This window comes from Cupressus sempervirens, chromosome 1, assembly GCF_028749045.1.
Source record: "Cupressus sempervirens isolate cs-2001-9-10 chromosome 1, ASM2874904v1, whole genome shotgun sequence".
NCBI lineage: Eukaryota > Viridiplantae > Streptophyta > Pinopsida > Cupressales > Cupressaceae > Cupressus > Cupressus sempervirens.
The window spans coordinates 383,938,392-383,962,464 of NC_143118.1; the positions used below are offsets into that span (position 1 = coordinate 383,938,392).

The 24,073-nt window shown below is 36.3% G+C and overlaps 2 protein-coding genes across 2 annotated transcripts in view; both read left to right on the top strand.

Moving 5' to 3' along the window:
• Positions 1-3,531: 3,531 nt before the first annotated feature.
• The window catches only part of LOC149577885 (uncharacterized), a 91,217-nt gene continuing 70,675 nt past the window's right edge, over positions 3,532-24,073 (top strand). The window contains exons 1-2 of the mRNA XM_089826260.1: positions 3,532-3,867; positions 4,941-5,185. Coding sequence (XP_089682386.1) covers positions 3,553-3,867; positions 4,941-5,185 — 560 coding nt within the window. The 5' untranslated portion in view covers positions 3,532-3,552. The remainder of the gene's footprint in view (positions 3,868-4,940; positions 5,186-24,073) is intronic.
• Positions 8,737-12,742, top strand: LOC149577886 (uncharacterized). Its single transcript, XM_089826247.1, has 6 exons — positions 8,737-10,254; positions 10,400-10,698; positions 10,841-11,238; positions 11,336-11,559; positions 11,670-11,857; positions 11,954-12,742. Exons 1-6 carry the CDS (start codon positions 9,515-9,517, stop codon positions 12,565-12,567), a joined length of 2,463 nt encoding a protein of 820 aa, XP_089682373.1. The 5' UTR covers positions 8,737-9,514; the 3' UTR covers positions 12,568-12,742.

Consider the following 24,073-nt stretch of genomic DNA (forward strand, 5'->3'; position numbering starts at 1 on the left):
CTAATGAGCTATGATTGGTCTCACTTTTTTTTGGGTTTGTTTTGCACACCTTGACAAAAAACATGCTAACATGACATTATATTTGATTATGTGGCCTTGAAATTTTAGTTATATAAGTAGGAGACTTGCTAAGTAAGTTGCTAAAAAAGGAGAGTTGTTTAGTAAGATTTTGAGAAGTTCAAAGTTAGTGTTATAAGGGATCAAATTACTAAGAGGGTGGGGTGGGGGGTGGGGGTGGTGGGGTGAATTAGTAATCAACTAATTGAACAAATTTTCAACCATTCAAACCCTTATCACAATATGAGCTTAATAACAACAAATGAAGCATTAAAGATATCCATAAAATAATGCAACACTTGACACGTATGTTTTGGTCTTGTAGAAACCCAACTTGGATGAAAACCAAGGTATGAATTAGTACCCACAAAATGTGCACTCTTCTAAAGTATGCATTGTTAGGAGCTTAACCTTGTTAGGAGTTATAAAAACACTCTTAAGTATCACCTAGTCAAGGGATTTACTTCTAGCCCTATTAGGATCTTTACCCTACAAAGAAATTTACCTTGTTATAAGAATTTAAACACTTCAATGAAAGTGTCATCTTATTAAATATTTACAATAAAGGACATATTAGGATCCACTTGGTTAAAGGGTTTTACTACTATGTTTGATAGGGAACAACATGTAGAATGATTTGTTGAACAACACCTCCTTTACTTGATCATATCCAATATGGTGCAAACTAATTATTTACTTCATTTACAAGTATTTTTTTGGCTTTATGACACCTTCAAACTTTCGACCACACCACATTCAATACATAATTCTCTTACCTCCAACAAACATATAATGTTATTCAAAACCCTAAATGTTCTACTATCATGAACTTGTCCTAGTATGCTTCACTTCAAATTTCAAATTCATTGATCACATACCATGTGCCCAACCAAAAATATCGATGCACATGAATAATTTCTTGTACCACATCATCCCAGAATTAAGTTTACATTCAAATTCATGAAGAACAATCAAACATGTTTCGATTAAACAAAGCCTTATTCTAGAATCTTCATGAAACACTTGCATTGTTCCTTAGAATGCCAAATCATCATCTAAAATCATTGAGATATGTCACCACATTGTGTCTAGCTCGACCGAATTCACTACTAGCTCAAGAACACACACAACTTATCCAAAAACTTTATTTATCTTCACAATACTCGCTCGACGATTATCCAAATGAGTTACGATCATAATCACAACATCTAGAAGTGATGTTCCATCTACTCTTATGACATATCCACTTAACTCTTCATAGATTTGATACAATAACCAAATCACCTATTACCTATCACTAATTATTCTAGTAGTTGCACTATCAATTCTTCATCTGATCATAACTTACTCAAACTTTCAAATCAAGAGTACTAGTCATACATTTGACTGACATAGATACTCATAAGTCTCCCATAAGGATAACATCCACTAGCACTCACTGCAACACCTTGTTCATCACAATTGTACTCAACAACCTGTCAAGAATGCTAAGTCAATACTTGACATCAATGACAACACAATAACAAGTCATTATTTAATCGAATCTATAACATGCCAGCTCCAATGTTCTATCATCACTACATCAAGTTTGCCAACAATTGGGGTGCTTAACTGCTGAGCCCCCCCGCCCCCGCCGCCCTGATCACCCTCCCCCCCACCTCTGCTAATTTTTCTCTATGAAGTGAAAAAGTTTGGGAAGGGAAGGCTAAGAGTGCAGTTCCATGGAGGAGAGGTTTTAAAAAAAAAATCAATGAGCACTAGTGATATTTTTTAGGATTATTTTAAAGTTGGAGGTCTCACAAATTTTATAGTGGAGTTTATTCTTAAAAGTTTAAGTTCAACAATTTATGGAAGCAGGTGGTCTCAGGAATTTTTCTATAGTAACATATTTAATTCACTTGATTAAGGTATGAGTCTCATGAAGGGGGCTTAAGCTCTATTTTTAAGGAAGAGGGTGATCCCATGAACAATTTTTTATTTTGCTATGAGATTATTTGGAATCATCTCCTAGAAAATAAGATTCTTACCTTTTAGCAAGCGGGGGAAAAAGGGGAGGGGCTAGAACTAGCTTACGAATTTTTTTGCCATTTGTCAAAACATTTTAATTCAAATTTTGTTAATTTTTTTAAAGAAGTAAATTGATTTTGTTTACTTATTTCTTATGCATAAAATATAGAAGACAAAAATTATCTTCACGATATTACAACTTGTGCTTAAAATTTTAAACTGAACTAGACACATAATTCATAATACCACTAGCTTAAAAATATTCTCAAAAAAAACAAGTGACTCAAACTCTATTTTTTTAGGAAGCCCCCTTTCATGGGTTTTGAACGTAAATAAATAAAAAAAAGTTGAAAAAATCTATTACTAAGAATTGAATTTTTTTATATGGTTGAGAAATGGGAAAAAAAACCTAAGCTCCCAGAGCAATTTCTAGCCTCTCACCTTTTCCACCTTCTTAAATTTGGACCCTAAAAGTGGGGGATGCTACTTTTGAGAAGAAGATTCTAATTAATGTTGTAGCAAACATTTTTATGACTTCATGGGACCACTAGCTCTATAAAATAAATAATGTAACCTTTCTCATAGGATCACACCTTAAGGGTAGGTCTCCATACAGTTGCTAGCAACCATTGTTTCATATTTTTAACAACAATGTGTGATGGTAGTGGCCCTATGACAACAAAAGTTGTGTTTATTTTTAAGCAACTTCTTTTAGATGAAATTTTCAAATTGATATTTGTTGCAAATTAAGTTTCGAAGAGAAGATTTAGGCACATGAAAAAAAGATGGAAAACTATGGTGAAGATACTTGTCATTTGAAAAAACAAAACAATAGGTGCTTATATTCATTCAAGGAGAAATATGAGATAAGAGCAAGTCCCCATTAGTGTTTGAACATTTGTTTTTTAAATATGTAATTTTTCTTAATAAATTCAACTATATCTATTTTTTTCTTAATAGACTCGACTATATAGAAAATAAATGAAATCATTTTTTTTTGCATTTTTTGTCAAGACTATTATGAAAGATTAAATAAACAAAACTTTATTTCTTTTCAAATTGTTTGGATGACTGTTTTGGTGGGAAAAAGATGAGCACCTATTCTTCACCCTGTCAAAATAAAACCTCTAAAAAGTAGGAGCTCTAATCTTTTAGAAAAATATTCCAAATAAAACATCCAACCTTTGTTGGTTAAATATAGAACCCAAGCCCCCTCCACAAGACCCTGCCTCATCATAGGACCTGCCGCTCCAAGCTCAAGTTCCTCATTGGACCCCTGGAAGATTTGAGGCCTGCTTTGGTGTAGTTTGCAGGAGAGTCGTGGAATTTGTTGCAAATCTGACGCAGATTGTAAACCAATGAATCAGACCTAATATCTGCACTTATAGCAGAAAATTTCAATATAATTTAATTTGTGGAGTCTCTTGAATTTGAGCTATATAGTCCCAGTTAAGCTCATTTCTTGTTATAGGTCTGATCACGTAAAAAATGACCCAAAAGAGAAGACATAGCCGTGCCGAGGAAGACGGTGAAAATCGAGTACTCGACAAGGTCGAAGACGAAGAACACCGTTCGCATAGCAAAAAGAGGCAGCGAGCAGCGACCCCTGAAACTCAAGACGCGACTCTTGAAACTCAAGGCATCGGCCTTCTTCCGCTGGCTGTTTATGGTGACGACGACGACGACGAGGATTACAACGATGACGATGAGAGGGATGAAAATGATGCACCTCTTCATCAGAAGAACCGACGCCTCGTCGAAATTCGCAAAGATTGTCCACATTTGGATACTGTCAATAGACAGGTATGCATGGTTTTACTCTAATTTGAGAGCTTCCCTAATTTTTGTTATGCAGAACTTTTATTTTTATGGTGATTGTTGGATGAGGCTATGGGCTATCTTTTGTTTTCACCTGGTGCCATGTTGAGTTCAAAATTCAGTGAAATCTGTAAACCTACTCCATGCTTGAATGTGTAGCCCACAAACTCACCACATTCCCACTGAGCAGTCTGCCTCACCACCAAATGAATTGATTCCTGAAAATTATATTACGTGGTGATGCAGTGCACAAATATGAAATGCATAAAAGTGAAAAATCCTTTAAAGGGATTTCCATCTTAACTCGTATTCAATGTTATCATAGCAGTGAGCGCTTCATCTTACTGCTAAATTATAAGTCAACAGATACTTTTACACTGGACGACGAGCTTTTTCTTTTCTTCAGTTGGCTACATAACAAATTTCCCCTGGATCTTGGCCTTTTCGTCTCTGCAAAATTATGAAGTAGCAATATTTACAGGGTCCAAAGTATTTAATTAGTTTAGCTGATTTCAGGAGCCCGTTTTGGGTTAGTATTCTTGCCCTGACAACAGGACATGTGTGCGTATGTGTTGAAAATTAACATGGTAAGAGTTGTAGGTGCAGAAGATATGGAGGGTGATGAAATGACTTGATCATATTGAGAATGATTCCGTGGCTATCTATAATTGCTTTGGCAATCGAACACACTCTGATTTATCCTTGTGAGGGCTCAAGGAAAAGTACTTGAAATGTATTCCATTGGAAAGTTTATACAAAGAAACGATTGGAGTAAACACAAGTATCCCAGGAAAATACTTTACACAAAGAAACAAGTTATAGAAGTCTAAAATATTGAATGGTTGCAAAATGATACTGAACTCTCAAGATTAGAATTCAGCTTACAACGACAAAAAGCAGGCAAACGCAATCAAGAACAACCTTTGAAAATCAATCATCTTTTGTAGGAAGTTTCAGTTAGAAACGATAGTTGATTTTTATTAGACGTATTTTTATAATAGCTACTGAGACGTTTGGCCCAAGTGACCTCAGTTTACCAAATAATTTTATGTTTGCAGGTTTTAGATTTTGATTTCGAGAAGTTCTGCTCCGTGTCTCTTTCAAACCTGAATGTCTACGCTTGCCTTGTCTGTGGGAAGTACTATCAAGGCAGAGGTCGGAAATCCCATGCTTACACTCACAGTCTTGAAGCAGGTCACCATGTCTATATCAATCTTCGCTCGGAAAAGGCATATTGTCTTCCAGATGGATATGAAGTTAATGATCCTTCACTGGATGATATTCGACATGTCTTGAACCCGAGGTCAGTATAAGAAGTTGTTTACTTTATTCTGTGCCTTTGTCTTAGGTTTGATTTTTGTGTTGTTTCTTTCACACGCAGTTATTATCTGTTTCTGTTATTATATCAATCCTGTGTAATTTCATATCAAATTGCTTCTCTGTGCCTAGAGTCTAATCTTTGGATTTTATAAATATATATAATGATCCATAAATTCAAGGGTAGGGTCCTCTCTTATTATATTATACATAGAAAATCTACAAAAAATGCCCACCATTAACAGAAAATGCTCAGAACATATAAGTTTTGATACTCAGTCTACAAAGACATGCTTCTCTTACAGTAAAGATGACAACTATGAACAGTGAACATAGAACATGCAAAAGTAAACCAGCCAGAGACTCTTTGAAGATTTTAATCAACTCCACCACTTTTTCTGCTTTCATGTCTAAATTAGTGGCACCACCTTCCACCGGAAGCAGCTTTACCACTCTCACTAGCATTCTGACTGCTCTATGAGTCTGTTCCAGCTTTGTTTTTTTTCCATCTGAGAGAGGCAGGGCGACAAAAAGAGGCTTGCATCTGAGCTAAGTCAATCTCAGGTGCATATTCTTTGTAATCATGAACCACTCAGCTTCTCTTATCAACACCTGAAATTGAGCTTCCCGTTTTTGGAAGAGAGGCAGGGGCGCAAAACCCTTGGAATTCCAGCTTGCCGATTAAAAGCCACAGATTCCATCAAAGCTAAAATCGAGGCCACCATGAAAAAACTCATTGATGAAAAGCTGAGAAGATCTTTAACTAGTTCCTGATATTTGAGCAGGAAAAAGGAATTTGCACACAGAATTGGAAGGTACAACAAAATCAACCCTAATTTGAATGTGTCCTCCAAGAAATCCTTCCTCAGAATATTTTTTATTATGATCAAAACAACATTAGAAAATAGATTAAAAATCTTCCTCAAATGCGGGTCTGCAAAATGCACATGGAAAGACATCGTCCTCTTGACTGCTGAAAGAAATAATTTTGGTTCCATATCTGCAGCTGAACAATCTATCAATAATCCAAAGAAAACCAAAGAGAAAGAAATGTGAAGGTAATGAATGATCAACACTTAGCCTTTACATAGAAGCTTTTGTATGTGCATCTGGTGAAGTGGCAGCTCACAGCAATGATAAGGAATAGATATGCCAAATTACATTGATATTGGCTTGACATCCCAAGTAGAGGAGAGTCCTTTCGAGCATGAGGCATTAATATCCACAACAGCTTCACCATAATAAGCAAGGAAATGAGCAACTTTGTTGGCTTTCTGATAGAAATGATTGAAAGAGAAGGGAATGAATGAGTCTAAAAAAAGCCAAGTCTCCCTTAAGATATTTTAATTCTCTATTGAGGGTCTCCATTTTCGAATACTATAGAGATATTACCCTTCATAAGCGGAGGAGCACTACCACATTGAAAGGCCATGTGATCATAAAGAACTGAAGGTGCCGCTTTAGCCTCATTATTGGTTCCATATTTCAATTTACAAGAAGCACCCTTGCTGAGAGACTCAATGGATTCCCAAATGATGCTTGCTATGCTAAATGCCTCTAGAGTACACCCTGAGATGCTCCATCAAAGTTGAGCTTGAAGGAGCCAGGGAGGCAGAGATCTCCTCATAGCCAACTTTGAAAGAGTAGGGGTTGTGTCCTGGAAGGTTCCTTTGAACAAGACAATTTTAGGAATTACATATTGATGACAACATATTACCAGAAAAGAAAATCCTTTCATTTTGAATTTTAACTGTGAGAGTAAAATATACTGACTGGAGTACTAGAATTCTTTGACACATGGGCCTCAATTATTTGCGGTTTCTCATTACTTGTATTTTCTTTCCAGCTTTAGTGATATAGATATGGAGTTGTTAATGCTCAAGCTTTGTATGCCTTAGCAGATATAATAAGTTTGATGTCTCATCGTCTGTCATTTCGTTATATCTCCGTCCCCTTCCCCTTTGCTGCCCTTATTTATTCTTTTTAGGTACAGAGCCTTAGCATTGGTTGGATGAAACTATGATTTATTATTTAATTTGTATGCTGTAATCTGTGTGTGTCTTACTTCCTTGTGTATCCCTGTCTTGGACTTGCCTGTGAAAAGTAATGTGGATGATTCTCTTGGTCATTTATAGATGTTGATACAATCCCATTTTTTGGTTACCATTTTTGGAGATGTTCTTAAAAATGATAATTGGGCATTTTTTTTGACTTGGTAAAATATATTTATTTGTTAAGGACGACACATTATTATTTTTGCAGTATGCAACTAACCTAGGGGAACCTCTAGGCCCATGATCCTAAACACATAGAAATAGCATGTTTGGGACCAGGTAGAACATAATGCTTTTAGAAAACCAAGATCCAAAGTAATTGCTCACTAGCATTTTGGAAAGCCATACATGCTCAGAATTGAGTAAAAATGAAATTAAGACACCTGGAACCTTAGGAACACAGGAAGAATTTGAATGATTCTCATGTAACATTGCTCTTGCTGAAGCAATGTTTGTTTATGGTTGTAAATATGATGTTCCAACCTAATGCTATGGTGTGCAGATTCCAACTAGGTGTGTAGCAAGGATTGGGACTGACCCATGATTGAGCAGCCACACGTCCACGAGGGGGCTAGCCTTTGTTGGCACTCTAGTGGGACAAAAAGTCCACTGTTAGTGCTGGTGGCTGCTATTCACCATCTGCCTAGGCTTTTTGCACAGTGGTTGCCTTGCTTGCTTGCCTTGTGAGACATGAGGTCTTGATATTGAACCCTACGAGTATGGTAGATTGTGGTGTCCCAACCTAAATGCTACAATGGTATGGATTTCCATTGGACATGTACCTAGAACTGGGATCCACCCACGGTCGGACAACCACGTGTCCACGAGGGGGCTAGCCTTTGTTGGCACTCTGGTTGGATGAAAACCCTACTCTTAATGCTAGTGGATGCTATTCACCATCAATCAAGGCTTTTGGTGTAGTGGTTGCCTTGCTTGCTGATTGTGGTTGGGCCCATGTCTTGGGTACATGCCTAGTGCAAATATGCACCACCAAAACATTTAGGTTGGGCCATTACACTACATAGGATGTGCTATGAGTTAGCATGGATTGAAATGTTTGTTGTGAAAATGGCCAAGAATCAGAGATATTCATAACAAACCACCTCTAAGCACAAGTCATTTCTAGGACCTATCAAAATTGTTAGTCTAGAAGGCTGCACAGGAAGAAGTGTCACATGGTGTAATGTGTTCAACCGATTGAGCAGCTACACGTCCGTGAGGGGGCTAGCCTTTGTCGACACTCTGGTGGGACAAAAAGCCCACTGTTAATGCTGGTGGGTGCTATTCACCATTTGCCTAGGCATTTTGCATAGTGGTTGCCTTGCTTGGCATGAGAGACAAGGTCTTGATATCGAGCCCTACGAGCGTGGTGGACTGTGGTGTCCCAACCTAAATGCTACAATGGTATGGATTTCCACTCAGCATGTACCTAGGATTGTGATCCACCCATGGTCAGACAATCACATGTCCACGAGGGGGCTAACCTTTGTTGGGATGAAAACCCCACTCTTAATGCTAGTGGGTGCTATTCACCATCAGTCTAGGCTTTTGGTGTAGTGGTTGCATTTCTCGCTAATCGTAATTGGGCCCCAGTCTTGGGTAAATGCCTAGTGCAAATACACACCACCAAAACATTTAGGTTGGGACATTATACTAAATAGGATGTGATTTGAGTCATAGATGGAAGACTCGCCGGTTACTCGGCGAGTTTTTAAAACTCGCCGAGTGTTTTGGGACGGCGAGTAAATCGCCCAAAAACTCGCCTGCCAAAAAACTCGGCGTGAGTCCAAAAACTTGCCGAGTAATCGGCGAGTTTTAGTCAAAAACTCGCCGAGTTATGTAAAAAAACTCGCGGTTCAGGGAACCCGCGGCCAGACGCCTAAATAGGTCAAATTTGCATTGTTTTTTGCATTGTTTCTTTCATTTGTGTGGAGCAAAGAAGGTTTTAGCTGATTGCAAGTGATTAAAGGCAGATTGGAGTGGATTTTGGAGGATTCTAACCGGATTTAGAAGAGAAATTTCTTTCCAGGTATGTTCATCTTATCATTGTTTGAAAACTTTTTATAGTTTTAAGCAAAGCTTTTATTGTTTTTGTTGTTGTTTGTAAATGATTTCAAATCATTTGAAAGTTGAAACCCTAGTGGCTAGTTGTTCTAAACTTCTAGCTTCTAAGTTTTAACTCTAAGTTCTAACTTTGTTTATTCGTTTTTCTATAAATTTAATTATTTATGTGTAGGGCAGCGGACAAGCATTAAGAAAACATGACAAACCTGCAAGAAGAGTGGCCACAAACACCATGCCCATCTGGATATATAGGCACTCGGCCTAAAAATGCAAGAGATAAGGCATGGCGGTATGCCTATGAAGCTCCAAGTCCAAATGATATTGGGAAGGTGATATGCATTCCCTGTGAGAGAATTATTTCTGGAGGCATAAACCGCCTCAAATACCACCTTGCAGGCATAAAGAAACATGACTCAAATCCTTGTCTCAAGGTAACTGATGAAGAAAAAAGATTCATCCATGCCCTACTTGCAGCTGCTGAAGAGAAAAAATTGAATAGGGAGAGGGCAAAATTATCTATGAGGGCAGCCATAGCTGAATCTGAAGGAGCTCCTTTTGATATGCAAGAGGAAGAAGAAGCACTTGAGAACATACCAGGATCTCTTCGTGGCCTACGGATCCGCAAACAAAATTTCTCTTTTACCGGTTCCACTTCTTCTACATCTCCTACTTCTTTATCATCACCATCCGGATCCCCATCAGGGATAGGTGGTTATTTTGTGCCCAGGAACACACCTGGAGCACAACCATCATTAGAGGGCACTGCATGGTTTAAGGAGGTGCATGAGCAAACTGATATTGCAGCAGCTGATTTTTGGTTTTTCAACAATATCTTAATGAATGCCGCTGATAGTCCCTATTGGGTCAATATGGTGAATGCAATGACAATATCAGGCAAAGGGTACAAGCCGCCTAATCGCAAGGATATGAGTGGAAGGTTAGTATTTTACTATTTAGTAATTGTAAATAATTGAGATTCACTTTATATCATTGTTATATTTTAAATCTTAATTGTTATAACTTATTTCCTAATTTTTTACTAACACTTACACTTTATTTAATATTACACTTAAATTTTGTAGGTTGCTTGACAAAGCGGTTGGTAGGGCAAGATTGTTGATAGAAGACCAAAAGAAAGAGTGGAAGAAGTATGGCTGCACCATTTTATCTGATGGGTGGACAGATGGAAGAAGTAGAACCATTATTAACTTCTTGATTGCTTGCAAAGATGATGTGGTGTTTTGGAAATCTGTCGATGCCTCCAACAAAGTGAAAAATGCAGCCACATTGGCTTTAATGTTGGAGAATGTTGTCATGGAGGTGGGAATAGAGAATGTGGTGCAAATAATCACAGATAATGCAGCAGCATATGTGGCAGCAGGTAGATTTAATTTTTTATATTTGAATCAATATGAATCATGAATGTAATGCTATGGTATTATTCAATTTAGATTTGATGTAATTTGTAAATACTAAATATGGAAAGTTTGTTACTGATTATTGATTTTTTGCTAATCTTTTAGGTAGAATCCTCCAAGAGAGGCATCCCACACTTTTTTGGTCACCTTGTGCAGCACATGTCCTTGACCTTCTTTTGGAGGACATAGGAAAACTTGATTGGGTGAGTCCAGTTGTGGAAGATGCTAGGCGAGTCACGAAATATATCTATAATCACCCATGGGTTCTCAGTTTGATGAGAAAAGCCACTAAAGGCAAAGATTTGATGAGACCTGCTATGACAAGGTTTGCAACGGTCTTCTTGACGTTGCAAAGTATTCTTGACCACATATTGGCTTTGAAGCAAATGTTTGTGTGTGCTGATTGGGTTGCTTCACCTTACTCAAAGAAGCCTGAAGGAGAAGCTGTGGCACGAATAGTCTTTGATGATAGCTTTTTTGCAAAGGCTAAGGAGATTGTGGAGGTAACTTCATTATATTTTTAGTTTATTCAAGTTTCATTTTCAATTCATAACTTACTATGTTATTAACTAATTTGTATTTTTCGAATTTCAAATTTAGATGTCTCTGCCCCTGGTTCTAGTCTTGCGCACATGTGATGGGCAGCAATCCCCAATGGGAGGTCTTTATGAGGCCATGGATAGGGCGAAAGAGGCTGTTAGAAGTTACTATCACGGGGACAGTCTCAGATTTGACCCCATTTGGGAAATAATTGATAGGAGGTGGAACAATATGCTCCACCAACCTATTCATGCAGCAGGCTACTTCCTCAATCCCAAATTCAGGTACTATGATAATTGATTGTCCTTGAAGTTGGGATTTTAATAAGTCTTTATTTTACTTTACTTTTTAAGGTTGTGTAGTAAGACTTGATATCATTTTCTATTTGTTTTAGGGCTGATGATTCCTACTCAGATCCTAATGGAGAGGTCATGGAAGGTCTCTCTAAATGCATTGAGAGAATGATATCAAGTGAAGAGGAGAGAGACCTTATTGTGACCGAACAACAAATCTATGTGGAATCAAGGGGTCCTTTGTTCTCTTCTATGCTAGCAAAGAGAGCAAGATCTACTCAAGCACAAGGTAAAGCGTCAAACTTTAAAACTTTTGCTAATTGATAAGTTGTGCTTCTGATTTTGTTTTTTATTGCTTTACAACTTTTTAAATTTTGTTTTGCAGATGCTTGGTGGGCAAGTTGGGGAGGCAATACCCCCAATTTAAGGAAATTTGCTCTCAGAGTCCTATCCCAACCTTGTAGCTCATCCCATTGTGAGCGCAATTGGAGCTTATTTGAGTCCATCCATACAAAGAAAAGAAACAGAATGACTCAAAAACGGCTTAATGACCTTGTTTATGTGCACTATAATCTTAAGTTGCGCATAAAAAAGTCACAGCTCTTAGAACTACCTGGTCCGCTTGATCTAGATGAGATAGATCCTTATTCTGATTGGACAGCACAGGAGCCAAGTCCATTTTTTACACCAGATGAGATCGCTGATTTGGAGAGGCAGGCCATGGAGGGGGAGGTTGACACTGATTTTCAGTTCACTATGGATGACATTGAGGATGAGGACGAGGATGATGATGATTCAGGCGAGGATCAGACATTACCATTAGGTGGAGATGCATCCTCTTCTAGGACGCCGAGCCAGTCAGTAGGGACGTCGAGCGAGGGGGCACAGCCACAGAGTTCACAGTCACGCAGCTCACGGCCTATCCCAGTGCGGGGCACTTCTTCTAGGACTAGACCCCCTCGCTTTCCTGCTAGTGCAAGTGGAAAGAGGAAGATGTGATTGGCATTGTCACATTGTATTGATGTATTTAGACTTTCAGTATTTACTTCTAGTTTGACAGATTGAAACTATTTAGTAATTTACTATTTTGCTTCCTACCATGAGCATTCTGCATGAGAATGCAATTTTGTACGCATTATGCATTTATATATATCTAAACTTTGTTTCTTTCTTTTGTATTGTCTTTAATTAACTTATTAGATGCATCTTCTCATTAAATTTTGCAAAATAAATGTATTTTTAATTAAATTTCAGCGGTTTTTTAGGTTCCCGAGTTTTTCCCAAGTTTTTTTTTTTTAAATCGCCGAGTTTTTCCCGATTAAACTTTTGGGGGGCTTGGCGAGTTTTTGCATTTGGCGAGTTTTCCAACTATGACTTGAGTTAGCATGGATTGAAACAAAACATTTGTTGTGAAAATGGCCAAGAATTGGAGATATTCATAACAAACCACCTCTAAGCACAAGTCATTTCTAGGAGCTATCGAAATTGTGAGTCTAGAAGGCTGCATGGGAAGAAGTGTCACATGGTGTAATTTGTTCAATTGCTTGCTTTATCTAAAATGGAAATCAGTTGCCATGGTGGTTAGTAACACAAAGTAAGTTTAGAGACAATAAGACACAAAAAGAACAGCTGGTGTCAAGTCTAGGATTGTGATGAGACAGATCTTTCCTTTTTCTTTGACTTGTCTGTACTAGTACTTAACATTCTTTAGTTGTGTATAATAGACACACCTTGTTTGGAATATCTCTATGGTGTTATGGATGAAATGGTCAAAAAAAACCAAAAGGTCATGTTGTGATTTGATCAATATTTGGCATACACAATGCATTCAAAGATTTAATTATTTTGTTTCTCAACTCATGTCTATTCTTGGCTTTTTTTTTTCCTGAATCCATCTTGCTTATCTTGAACTATTGAAAATTTTCTTGTCACACATTTAAAAGAAACTTCCTTCTAAAGATATCTAGGGTTAAGGGACCCTAGACCTAGAAGAAATTGCTGGTTAGACACCAACTCCCAGTTGGAGTTAAATAACCAAATTGGGAAAGTAAAATATGACACTAATGTCCATTCAACCATCTCCCAAGCCTCCCATATGACAATATCTATATTTTAGCTTCAATCATATTCCCATAGCTAGGAAGTTAGCAAGCATAGAAGATGGTGGTTGTCATCATTCGTCCATATGTCAATATCATATTCCCATAGCTAGAAAGTTAGCAAGCATAGATGATGGTGGTTGTCGTCATTCGTCCATTATACTCTTCTTTTGTCATAATAAATAGTTTTTGTGACTTCATTTTTTGCAATGGAGAAAAAAGGATGAGCATAAATCATCTTACCGGAATTTTCGAGTTCCAAGTTACCAATATAATACCTTCATATTTCTTGTTTTTACATAGTATGCAATCTCAAAACACTTTTGTTTCAATCTTGTTTCTTGTTTGATGTTGTTTATTTTGATAGTCATTGCTAGGCCCATTTCTTTTTGTTTTCAATAATTTATTAATCAGCATGGAGTCAGTTTCAGCTGAAGTTTTTGCCGTCCATTTTCGTTCGCTATTCTTATTCCTATTGAGGGAGCTGTCCTTTTGTTCTATTATTTTTATTTAGCCTCAAGGACATTGAAAATGTTGACAGATTTGATCAGTTATCACCTTTAAGGATCCTTCACCTAGTGATAATCCTAGATATTTGTTGGCAGTGTCTTCACAATTGAACTCAACCCAATCTTTGAGAGGTTTCTTCCACACATCTTATGTTTTTTCAGTCTGTTCCAACTTTCACCAAAATTCTGTTATTGGGTGATTCAATCTTCTACCTGTAAAGTTTATTACAGATTTCTCTGACGGTGCTGAAGAATGTATGTTTTTATTTCAGGTACAATCTCTGCAAATGAAGGATCTGATGTGCTCCACAATATGTATAATTTCAATGCAAATATGAGATACAAGTTTCTTCAAATTTGATGTCTGTACTACCTCCGATATGCTTGCATTAATCAATTTCAATGCTTGCAATATTAGGCGGCATACAATATCTATACAAGGGTGGTCAGGTATATGGGTGAATGGCCATGTCTCCAAATGGAGACATGACCATTCACTGATACACCTGATGGGTGGTACGGCCACAACCGTTTGATTAGTCATAACACATTTAATGATTTCAAGACTTAACTAAGTCTAAAGCAATCTATAATGATCAAATACGATCATTACTGAGATCATTCTCAGATATAAACACGATAATTATATGCACAGTCGGTTCTGAATGCTGTGATCACCAAGAATAATGCAGATTATATTCATGCATATTTACATATCGATATTCAAATCATATTGACGTGTATATAGACATGAGTATATTCTCATACGATCAGAGCTATTGTCTGAACCGAAGCTACATGTTTCAACACTCCCTCTTAGCTAGGGAAGACAAAGTGCATATAAATTCTTCTCATTATAAGAAGTAATATCCTCCAGATATTTTAAGAAAATCAAGTCTCATGATATCTTCCATGGCATATCCATAGATATTAAGTCACATGATATACACCATGAGTTTAAACATATTGATCTTCAATAGATATCAAGTCACATGATATCCATCAATATGCTCTTTTAACTATTATGATTTTCAAGAATATCAAGTCACATGATATTCATCATAATAGTAATCTAATAATTTAATTTCGTCACCTTATATTATTAGAGTCAACATTTCAATATAAAAGATTGTCTCCTTTTAATACTGAACATAGGGTAGGCCCATGAGTCTAGAGTCACACATATGACAAAAGATTTTACACTTTAAACATCTTCATTAAATAAAACAAATTTACAAGGTTTGAGGCTCAGTCTCATTAACTTACATTTCAACCAAGCCAAGTTTCTTTTTGAAATGATCAACCTTCACTTTAGGAAGTGCCTTGGTAAGAATGTCAACTGTTTGATCACCTGTATTGATATATTCTAATTGAATAGCCCTTCTTTCCACCATGTATCTTACATAGTGGTAAGCAATTTCTATATGCTTGGATCTATCATGAAATACCGGATTCACAGATAACTTGATGCAACTTTGGTTATCACAGTGAATAGTGTCAAGTTTCATAGGCTCACCAAATAAGTTAGAAAGCAACTTCTAAAGCTACACTGCTTCTCAAGCTCCCATTGCTGCTGCAATATACTTTGCCTCAGTAGAACTTTGAGCAACTGAAGCTTGCTTTCTGCAGATCCAAGAAATCGTAGCTGATCCTAAGCTGAAACAACATCCTAATGTGCTTTTCCAGTCTTTCACACTTCCGGCCCAATCAGATCCATGTAACTCCAAGTTGGTATTGTCATACTTAAGTTCATACCCAATGGTAACTTGGAGATACCTTAATATATGCTTCAAAGCAACAAGATGAATCTCACAAGGTTCACACATGAACTAACTCAATGCATTCATAGTATAGTAGATGCCAGGTCGAGTATTTACAAGATACATTAGGGACCCAATTATTTGTCTGTATAAAGTAGGATCAACTAGTTTGGATTCAGCACTTGCTTCTTTTAGCTTGTGTAAGTTGGTTTCCATACGTGTAGACATAGGTCGACAGTCCCACATTACAAATTATTCAAAATATCAACAATATACTTCTTTTGGTGTAGAAAGATATTCCTAGACTTTTGATGAACTTCCAGTCCAAGAAAGTAATGAAGAATTCCTAAGTCCATTTCAAATTCAGAAGCTAAATCTTTCTTACACTGATTAATGAGATGTTCTTCCCCTGTAATCAGAAGGTCATCAACATAAAGAATTAGAATTAGCATATCACCTTTAGTTACCTTGAAGTAAAGATTTGGATCAGCCACATTCTTGGTGAATCCAAGACTTAAAAGGTATTTGTCAATCCTTTCATACCAGGCTCGGGGAGCCTGTTTGAATCCACACAGAGCCTTCTTCAATTTACATACATAAGAGGCAACATCATGTGTCACAAACCCTTCTGGCTGTTCTAGATATACTTCTCCTGCTTGATTTTTTTCCATTAAGAAAAGTAGTTTTTACATCCATTTGATGGATTTTCCAATCTTTGGCTACTGCAATGGCTATTACAGCTCTAACAGAGGTGTACCTGGCAACTAGTGCAAAAGTTTCTTCAAAGTCTATTCCTTTTGAGAAAAACCTCTAGCCACAAAATGAGCTTTATGTTTTTCAATGCTGCCATTTGCAACATACTTAACTTTGAAGAGCCATTTTGAAGACACAATAGATTTTTCCTTAGGTCTAGGAACTATGCCCCAAATATCATTTTTTAGTATAGACTGATATTCTTCCACCATGGCATCTTTCCAAGCTTGATGTTTAAGTGCTTCAAAACTACTTGAAGGTTTAGGGTTTGGACTCTCACACGTGAAAGCATTGTATGTCAATTTTCTGGGTCTGTTGCTTTCTCGAAAAGTCCTTGAAGGTGCTGCAAATCCATCTTCTTCCTGTATAATTTTTCTTGCCCAAAGTGGTCTTTTAGAATGATCCAAACTCTCTTCTTGAGTCTCAGGATGGATCTCAGTTTCATTTGAAGTCTCTTCTAGGTACTCCCTCTGAATCTTAGGAGCAAGAGCCTCTTCTTGAGATACATCAAAATGTATCTAGTTCATCAAAAGTTTTGGCTCTTTTAAAAGCAACGTCTTCCTCAAAAATGACATCTCTGCTTAGTTCTATTTGTTTCTGTCCAGGTATGAAGACCCTATATGCTTTTATTGTTTCACTAAATCCAATTAGGATACCCTTTCTTCCGGAAGGGTCTAACTTTTTCCTCTTTTCCTTAGGTACATGAACATACACAGGACATCCAAATATCCTTAAGTGACTGATGTCAGGTTTCTTTCCAGAAAATGCTTCTTCAGGGATCTTATTGTCCAAATATGAGTGAGGACATCTGTTCTGAATAAAGATTGCTGTGTTTGATGCTTCAGCCTAAAAAGACATACTCAAGTTTTGATCAAAAATCATAGCCCTAGCAGCTTCTATAATAGTTCTGTTCTTCCTTTCAGCAACTCCATTTTGTTGAGGATTGTAGGGAATTGTGAACTCCCTCTTAATCTCGGTGAGTTTGCAGAACTTTTTAAATATTTCAGAAGTATACTCTTTCCCATTATCTGTTCTTAGAACTTTAATGTTCTTATCGGAGGAGTTCTCAGTGATTGATTTGAATTCTTTAAACTTAGAGAATCTCTTCAGATTCTTTGCACGTAAGGAATTATATCCATGTCTTCCTTGAAAGTTCAACAAATATCACATAGTACAAGAACCCTCCTATTGATGGTATAGACATGTGTCCACAGAGATCAGAATGTACTAGTTCCAACACATCTTTAGTTTTGCTCAAACTATGAGGAAATGGCCTTTTAATGTTTTTCCCTAAGACACAACCTTTACATGATTCATTGTGAATATGGCTTAATTTGGGCATTCTGATTACTAACTTCTCCATTGATGTTAGGGCACGGAAGTTGATATGTCCTAATCTTCTATGCCATATTTCATGTGAATCTGAGGTCTCATGTAAAAGTGCAAGGTTTGTCTTAGTGCATAGCTCATATAAAAGTCCTTGTCACACTCCTATTGTTAGAGCCTTCTTTATGGTTGAGTTCTTAGGCCATGCTAGTACTTTAGCTCCCATGAATGCAATTCTATAACCATCATCTTCAAGTGCAGATATAGATATTAAATTCCTTTTAATACTTGGTACATAAAGAACTCTAGAAAGTTGAATAGAACTTCTAGATTTCAATTTTATGGTGCAGGTCCCAATTCCTTTTATGGAATGTGCAGAATCATCACCAATTATAACTCGTTCATCTGTTTCTATTTGCATTCTTTCTAGGTTATCCTGATATCCAGTGATGTGTCTTGAAGATCCGCTGTCAACTATCCATGTATTAGATTTTGTTGAGATTTGGCTGGACAATGCTAAATAGAAGGCATATTTCTCAAATTCATGTCCTTCATTTGATTTATCAGATTTTGCAAAAGATGCTTGAGGTTTAGATCGATTGGGACAATTTATTGCATAATGTCCCAATAGATCACATCTAAAACATTGAATTTTGGACAAGTTTTTCTTCTGTTTAGATTGTCCTTTTCCATGAAAGTTTATTTTCCTTTTGTTGTTCTTCTTCTTTCCCTTCTTATGAGAGTTTGTATTAAGAACTTGAACGTCTTCATCTGAGGTTTTGTGTTTTCCCTAAATCATTAATCTCGATTCTTCTCGAAGACAATCCAATCTTAAGCGATCTAGTTTTGGGATTTTAGACCTAGCACTTATACCTTATACAAAAGATTCCAAGGAGTTTGGAAGTCCTCCTAATGCTATCAAGGATAATTCTTGACTATCAATCTCATAACCAAGTGCAGATAATTGATCTCTCAAATCTGTGATTCTCATAAAGAACGCATTTATGGTTTCTCCTTTATTCATGCTAACATTATATATTTGCCTTTTAAGAGCTAGTTTTCTGCCTGTATTATTGATTATGAATGCATTTTCAAGAGCTCGAAACATACGATATGCTGTTGTATGTTTTGCCACAATAGGTACTATATTGTCTCGAACAACATTCACAATTATCGTTATGGCCTTTTCATTTTTCTCGGTCCATTCTGATTTCTCAGGATCATCTTTAGGTTCCTCTTTGTCCTCTCTTTCAAAATATTTCAATTTGTTTTCTTTTAGCGACATCATTATGCAAAGTTTCCATGATTCGAAGTTATCAGCACTTGCAAGGTGATGTTTGAATCTCAATACATTTGTCATCTTTGTAGAGAGAATAGACTGTTATTTTAAAGTGAAATCTGATCCTTATAAACTTGATACAATTTTTCTTTAGCCTTGCTTTGATACTATGTAAAGTTTATTACAGATTTCTCTGACAGTGCTGAAGAATGTATGTTATTATTTCAGGTACAATCTCTGCAAATGAAGGATCTGATGTGCTCCACAATATGTATAATTTCAATGCAAATATGAGATACAAGTTCCTTCAAATTTGATGTCTGTACTACCTCCGATCTGCTTGCATTAATCAATTTCAATGCTTGCAATATCGGGTGGCATACAATATCTATACAAGGTTGGTCGAGTATATGGGTGAATGGGCATGTCTCCAAATGGAGACATGACCATTCACTGATACACCCGATCGGTGGTATGGTCACACCCGTTTGATTAGTCATAACACAACTAATGATTTCAAGACTTAACTAAGTCCAAAGCAATCATAATGATCAGAATAAATACAATCATTACTGAGATCATTCTCAGATATAATCACGATAATTATATGCACAGTCGGTTCTGAATGCTGCGATCACCATAAATAATGCAGATTATATTCATGCATATATACATATCGATATTCAAATCAAATCGACATGTACATATACATGAGTATATTCTCATACAATCAGAGCTATTGTCTGAACCAAAGCTACATGTTTCAGCACTATCTTTTTGTATTTTCCTCATATCATTTAAATGGCTTATTTGACTTAGCTTTCCAAGTATTGACAATTTTGATATTAATGCCTCTACTTACCCCTCATATTCTTCCACACCATATTTTCCTTCCTCTAAAATATGGAGTTTCTTTCTAGTCATAAGTTCCAAATTATAATGGTTGGATTTATCATCTACTTCACATTCTGATGCCTTATTGTCCAAGACAATATTCTTTCCCTTACCGATTTTACAGTGGCTCATCTTACTTGTATGTTATTTAAATTTATTTTCTGAAGCATCCATGCCATCTTACAATGTAGAAAATGATATATATCTTCTTAGCTGCTCTTGCATAAACAATATGCAAAAGGTCATAGAATCATCCATGGGTGAGAGAGCATTATATGTAAATGTAATACTTAAAATTGTTAACTGTAAAAAATACATTTGCTGTTGAAATTCAAAGATTGAGCTGCATACCAGGCTGCAAATTCCTTCCTGATTTGGCCATGTTGTATAGAAGCTGATCCTTTCCATCACATCTAAAGTGGGTTATCTTTAAGTATATTGCTAGAACTGCAATTTTTTATCTCTATCAAAATGATGCAGCCATTCCAAGTGCATCTATTTTCATCTTTAAGAACCTTGTCACCTCAAGTTTTTTCTTCATAGATCTGTAGATCAACCAGCTCCTCATTTTGAGCCAAAAAAGCTTAACAGGTCCAGTTATCATCTCAAAACTAAGGCATGTCACTTTCCATTACATTCCATCTCTTTTTATTTAATGTACTTAAAAGATATATAGTCTAAATTTCAAATGTGTGCAACTTTGGTGAATGCCGAGGAAATTTATTAATATTTCCCTGGCATTCACTAAAGTTCCATAAATTTCCAAGCATATAAGGTGCAGATTCAGTCCAACGTGTAGGGATTGCATTCCTCAGAGCTTGCAGTGCACATTAACCTTCCCATAGAATATATTTTGATAAATAGATTAAATTCAACATTTGATTGCACATAACAAAAGCTGCCCTTACTCTTTATGGAGTCCATTATCCATTTGTGACGGAATAGCTAATAAGCCTATCAGCTCAAATGTAAAGTGTATACTTGAGAACCCTTTAACTTTTCAACCTCAGGTCGTGACCTTGAAATGGGCTAGCATGATTCACTTAGACTGCTACTTAAGTATCAAAAGGAAGTTTACAGAAAAATGACTATCGACTACTACTTAAGTATCGAAAGGAAGTTTACAGAAAAATGACTACCTATTCTCCTATAAGACTGTAATCAACTTTATCATGAAATTAGTTAGATAGCTTCTGTACTAGCTTAATGATGAATAAAACTGGAGATTTGGATAATGTGTAAACTAGAAACAAACTGAACTTTTACATTAGTAATCAAGCAGTGTTGTTTGATGCTACAGGAATAGAAACATGCGACTCAAACAGTATTTTCCTCAGCGGGTTCTAATAACAGATTTAAACAAAATTAACATTTTCTATAAGCATAGATGAAATACAAAGGAAATGTACCTCAAGTGGCCCCCAGCCCCCGAAGTACACTCCAAATGAACTTAACAGAAGGAAAGAACTTGATCAATACTCAATTTGCTTATAGATGCATCACAACAAAATACATAGGTATGCAGATTCAACTATAGTAATGTTCTATACTTTAAAGGCAGTATATTTACAATAATGCAAAGCTTACATATATAGGACTTGCAAATGTTTTGAAACATTCTACTGCACATGCACATTATCCACGAATCTAAGAGAAATACTTACAAATCATAAAGACAGCATAATTGTAAGAAACAATCCTAGTAGAGCTACAGTTCTTAATCAGTTGAAACAAGTTTGTTAACTTCATACTTGTAATCAGAAAATAAACGAGTTTGTTATCTACTAACAAACTGAAATTAGAGCAAGTCTTCGGAGTCTTCATAAATCAATAGATTAGCAGAGCTAGTCAAGCCCATGAGATTAATTGAACCTTGCATTGCCCAATGGCTGTAGGAAGTTTAACAACCTAAAGCTACAAGAACTGTGATAGTCCATATTGACCAAGTGCTGCAAAAACTAGTTAGTAAACAGAGAACCATATACACAACGTGTAATGATATTTTCATCACATTCAACTCCATATATTGCCATATAACCATATTTGGGGTAAAATATAAAGTCTGATAATGTAGCATATAAGTCTTTCAAAACACGTCAAACATAAAGTAAAGGGAGCTAGGCAAGCAATGTCTATTCTGCCAACTTGATGTAGACACTAACTTTGCGAATTTGAGCATGATATTTAAAAGGGAACGGGGTTCTTTACGTTTCATCAGTTAATTTTTGCCACCTTTGTGCCACATGTGCAACCACATTCTTGCTAGTCGATCTTACACATAATTTTTGCCACCTGTGTGCCACATGTGCAACCACATTCTTGCTAGTCGATCTTACCATTCATGTGAACATAGCATAACTGCCCCTTCTGTTCTACAGTACATGTATTTGAACTTTTGGTTAATTCATCAACATCAACCAGTTACTGTGGATTGCATCAGGATTCCTTGATTCAGCTCACAATCCCAATCCTGCAGATTTTTCTATTTATTTGTACTTTTCAGCTTGAATTCCCTTGTTTTCTTCATTTTGCATATAAGATCATACTGCTTTCACCTGAAGATCTCCGAAATATGGAAGGGGATTCCATTTTGAATTGTAAGGCACAACCAAATTATGCAAATAAAATTCACACTATACATTTTGAAGCACAATCGTAGAATTCTAGAAAATGTTAAAATACTCCCTAAGAGTAACCATGGAATAAGGCAAATTACAATACAGATATAAATTGAAATCTTGGAACCACTCATTGAGATAACGAGTATATACCGGAGTGGGAGGTCTGTAATTGAGGATTTGTGGAGCAAGATTAACTAATTTATTCGCTTTTACATTTACCCTTTTTATTTCTATTTCGTTATCTTTAATCTCTTTGAAACATTCCACTGCACCTGCACACTATTCATAATTCTAGGATAAAGATTTACAAACCATAAAGACAGATCAACTGTAAGGAACAATCCGGTAAGAACTGCAACTCTTAATCAGTTTAAACTAGTTTGTTAACTCCATATTTGTCATAAAAAATAATAAACGAGTTTATTATCTACCAAGAAATTGAAATTTGAAACTAGAACAAGTCTTTGATATCTCATAAATCGATTGATCAGTAGAGATACTCAAGCTCATGAGACTAATTCAACCCTGCATGGCCAATGGCTGCAGGAATTGTGACTGTCCATCTTGACCAAGTGCTGCTAAAACCAATTAGTAAGCATATAACCATATACACAGCATCCAGTGGTATTTTCGTCGCGTTTAACTCCGTATATTGCTATATAAGTGTAACCATACTTGAGATGAAATATATAAGCATGATTATGTAGCATTTAAGTCTTTCAAAACACATAAATACATAAAGTCTTTGGTATGAAGGACATGACAAACAACCAAAGAATCTAGAACAGAACCTTAAAGTCATAAAAAGTACTCGGAAACTCTGGTGTACTCTCCTTTAGGGGTCCATTTAATTGAAAAATTTGAAGAAGTTGATTTAGTTTTGGTGTTGTATGATCCTTCCAGAGGCAGAACACGATCTGCTCTTCTGAAGGAAAGTGATCTCATTTTTTTTTGCTATTTCTTTCTTGTCCATTAGATTGTAATTCTCAATATTTCATTTCAACACCTTTGAGTAGTCATACATTAATGGCTATTATGTTTTTGCATATCAGGTTAGAAATATTACTCCTTTCTGTTTGTTTTTGATAGACGTTGAATTAGATTAATCTCAAGTTCTAGAATTAGTTTCATTCCTTTTCCAGCAGCGATTTTAATAGATGTTAAAGTTGATTGAACTAGTAGAGATTAGATAGGAGCTTTGTTGAGTTCAATCATGGAATTATATTCACCTTTAATGCAATGTGTGCTCTAAGAGTAAGTGTGC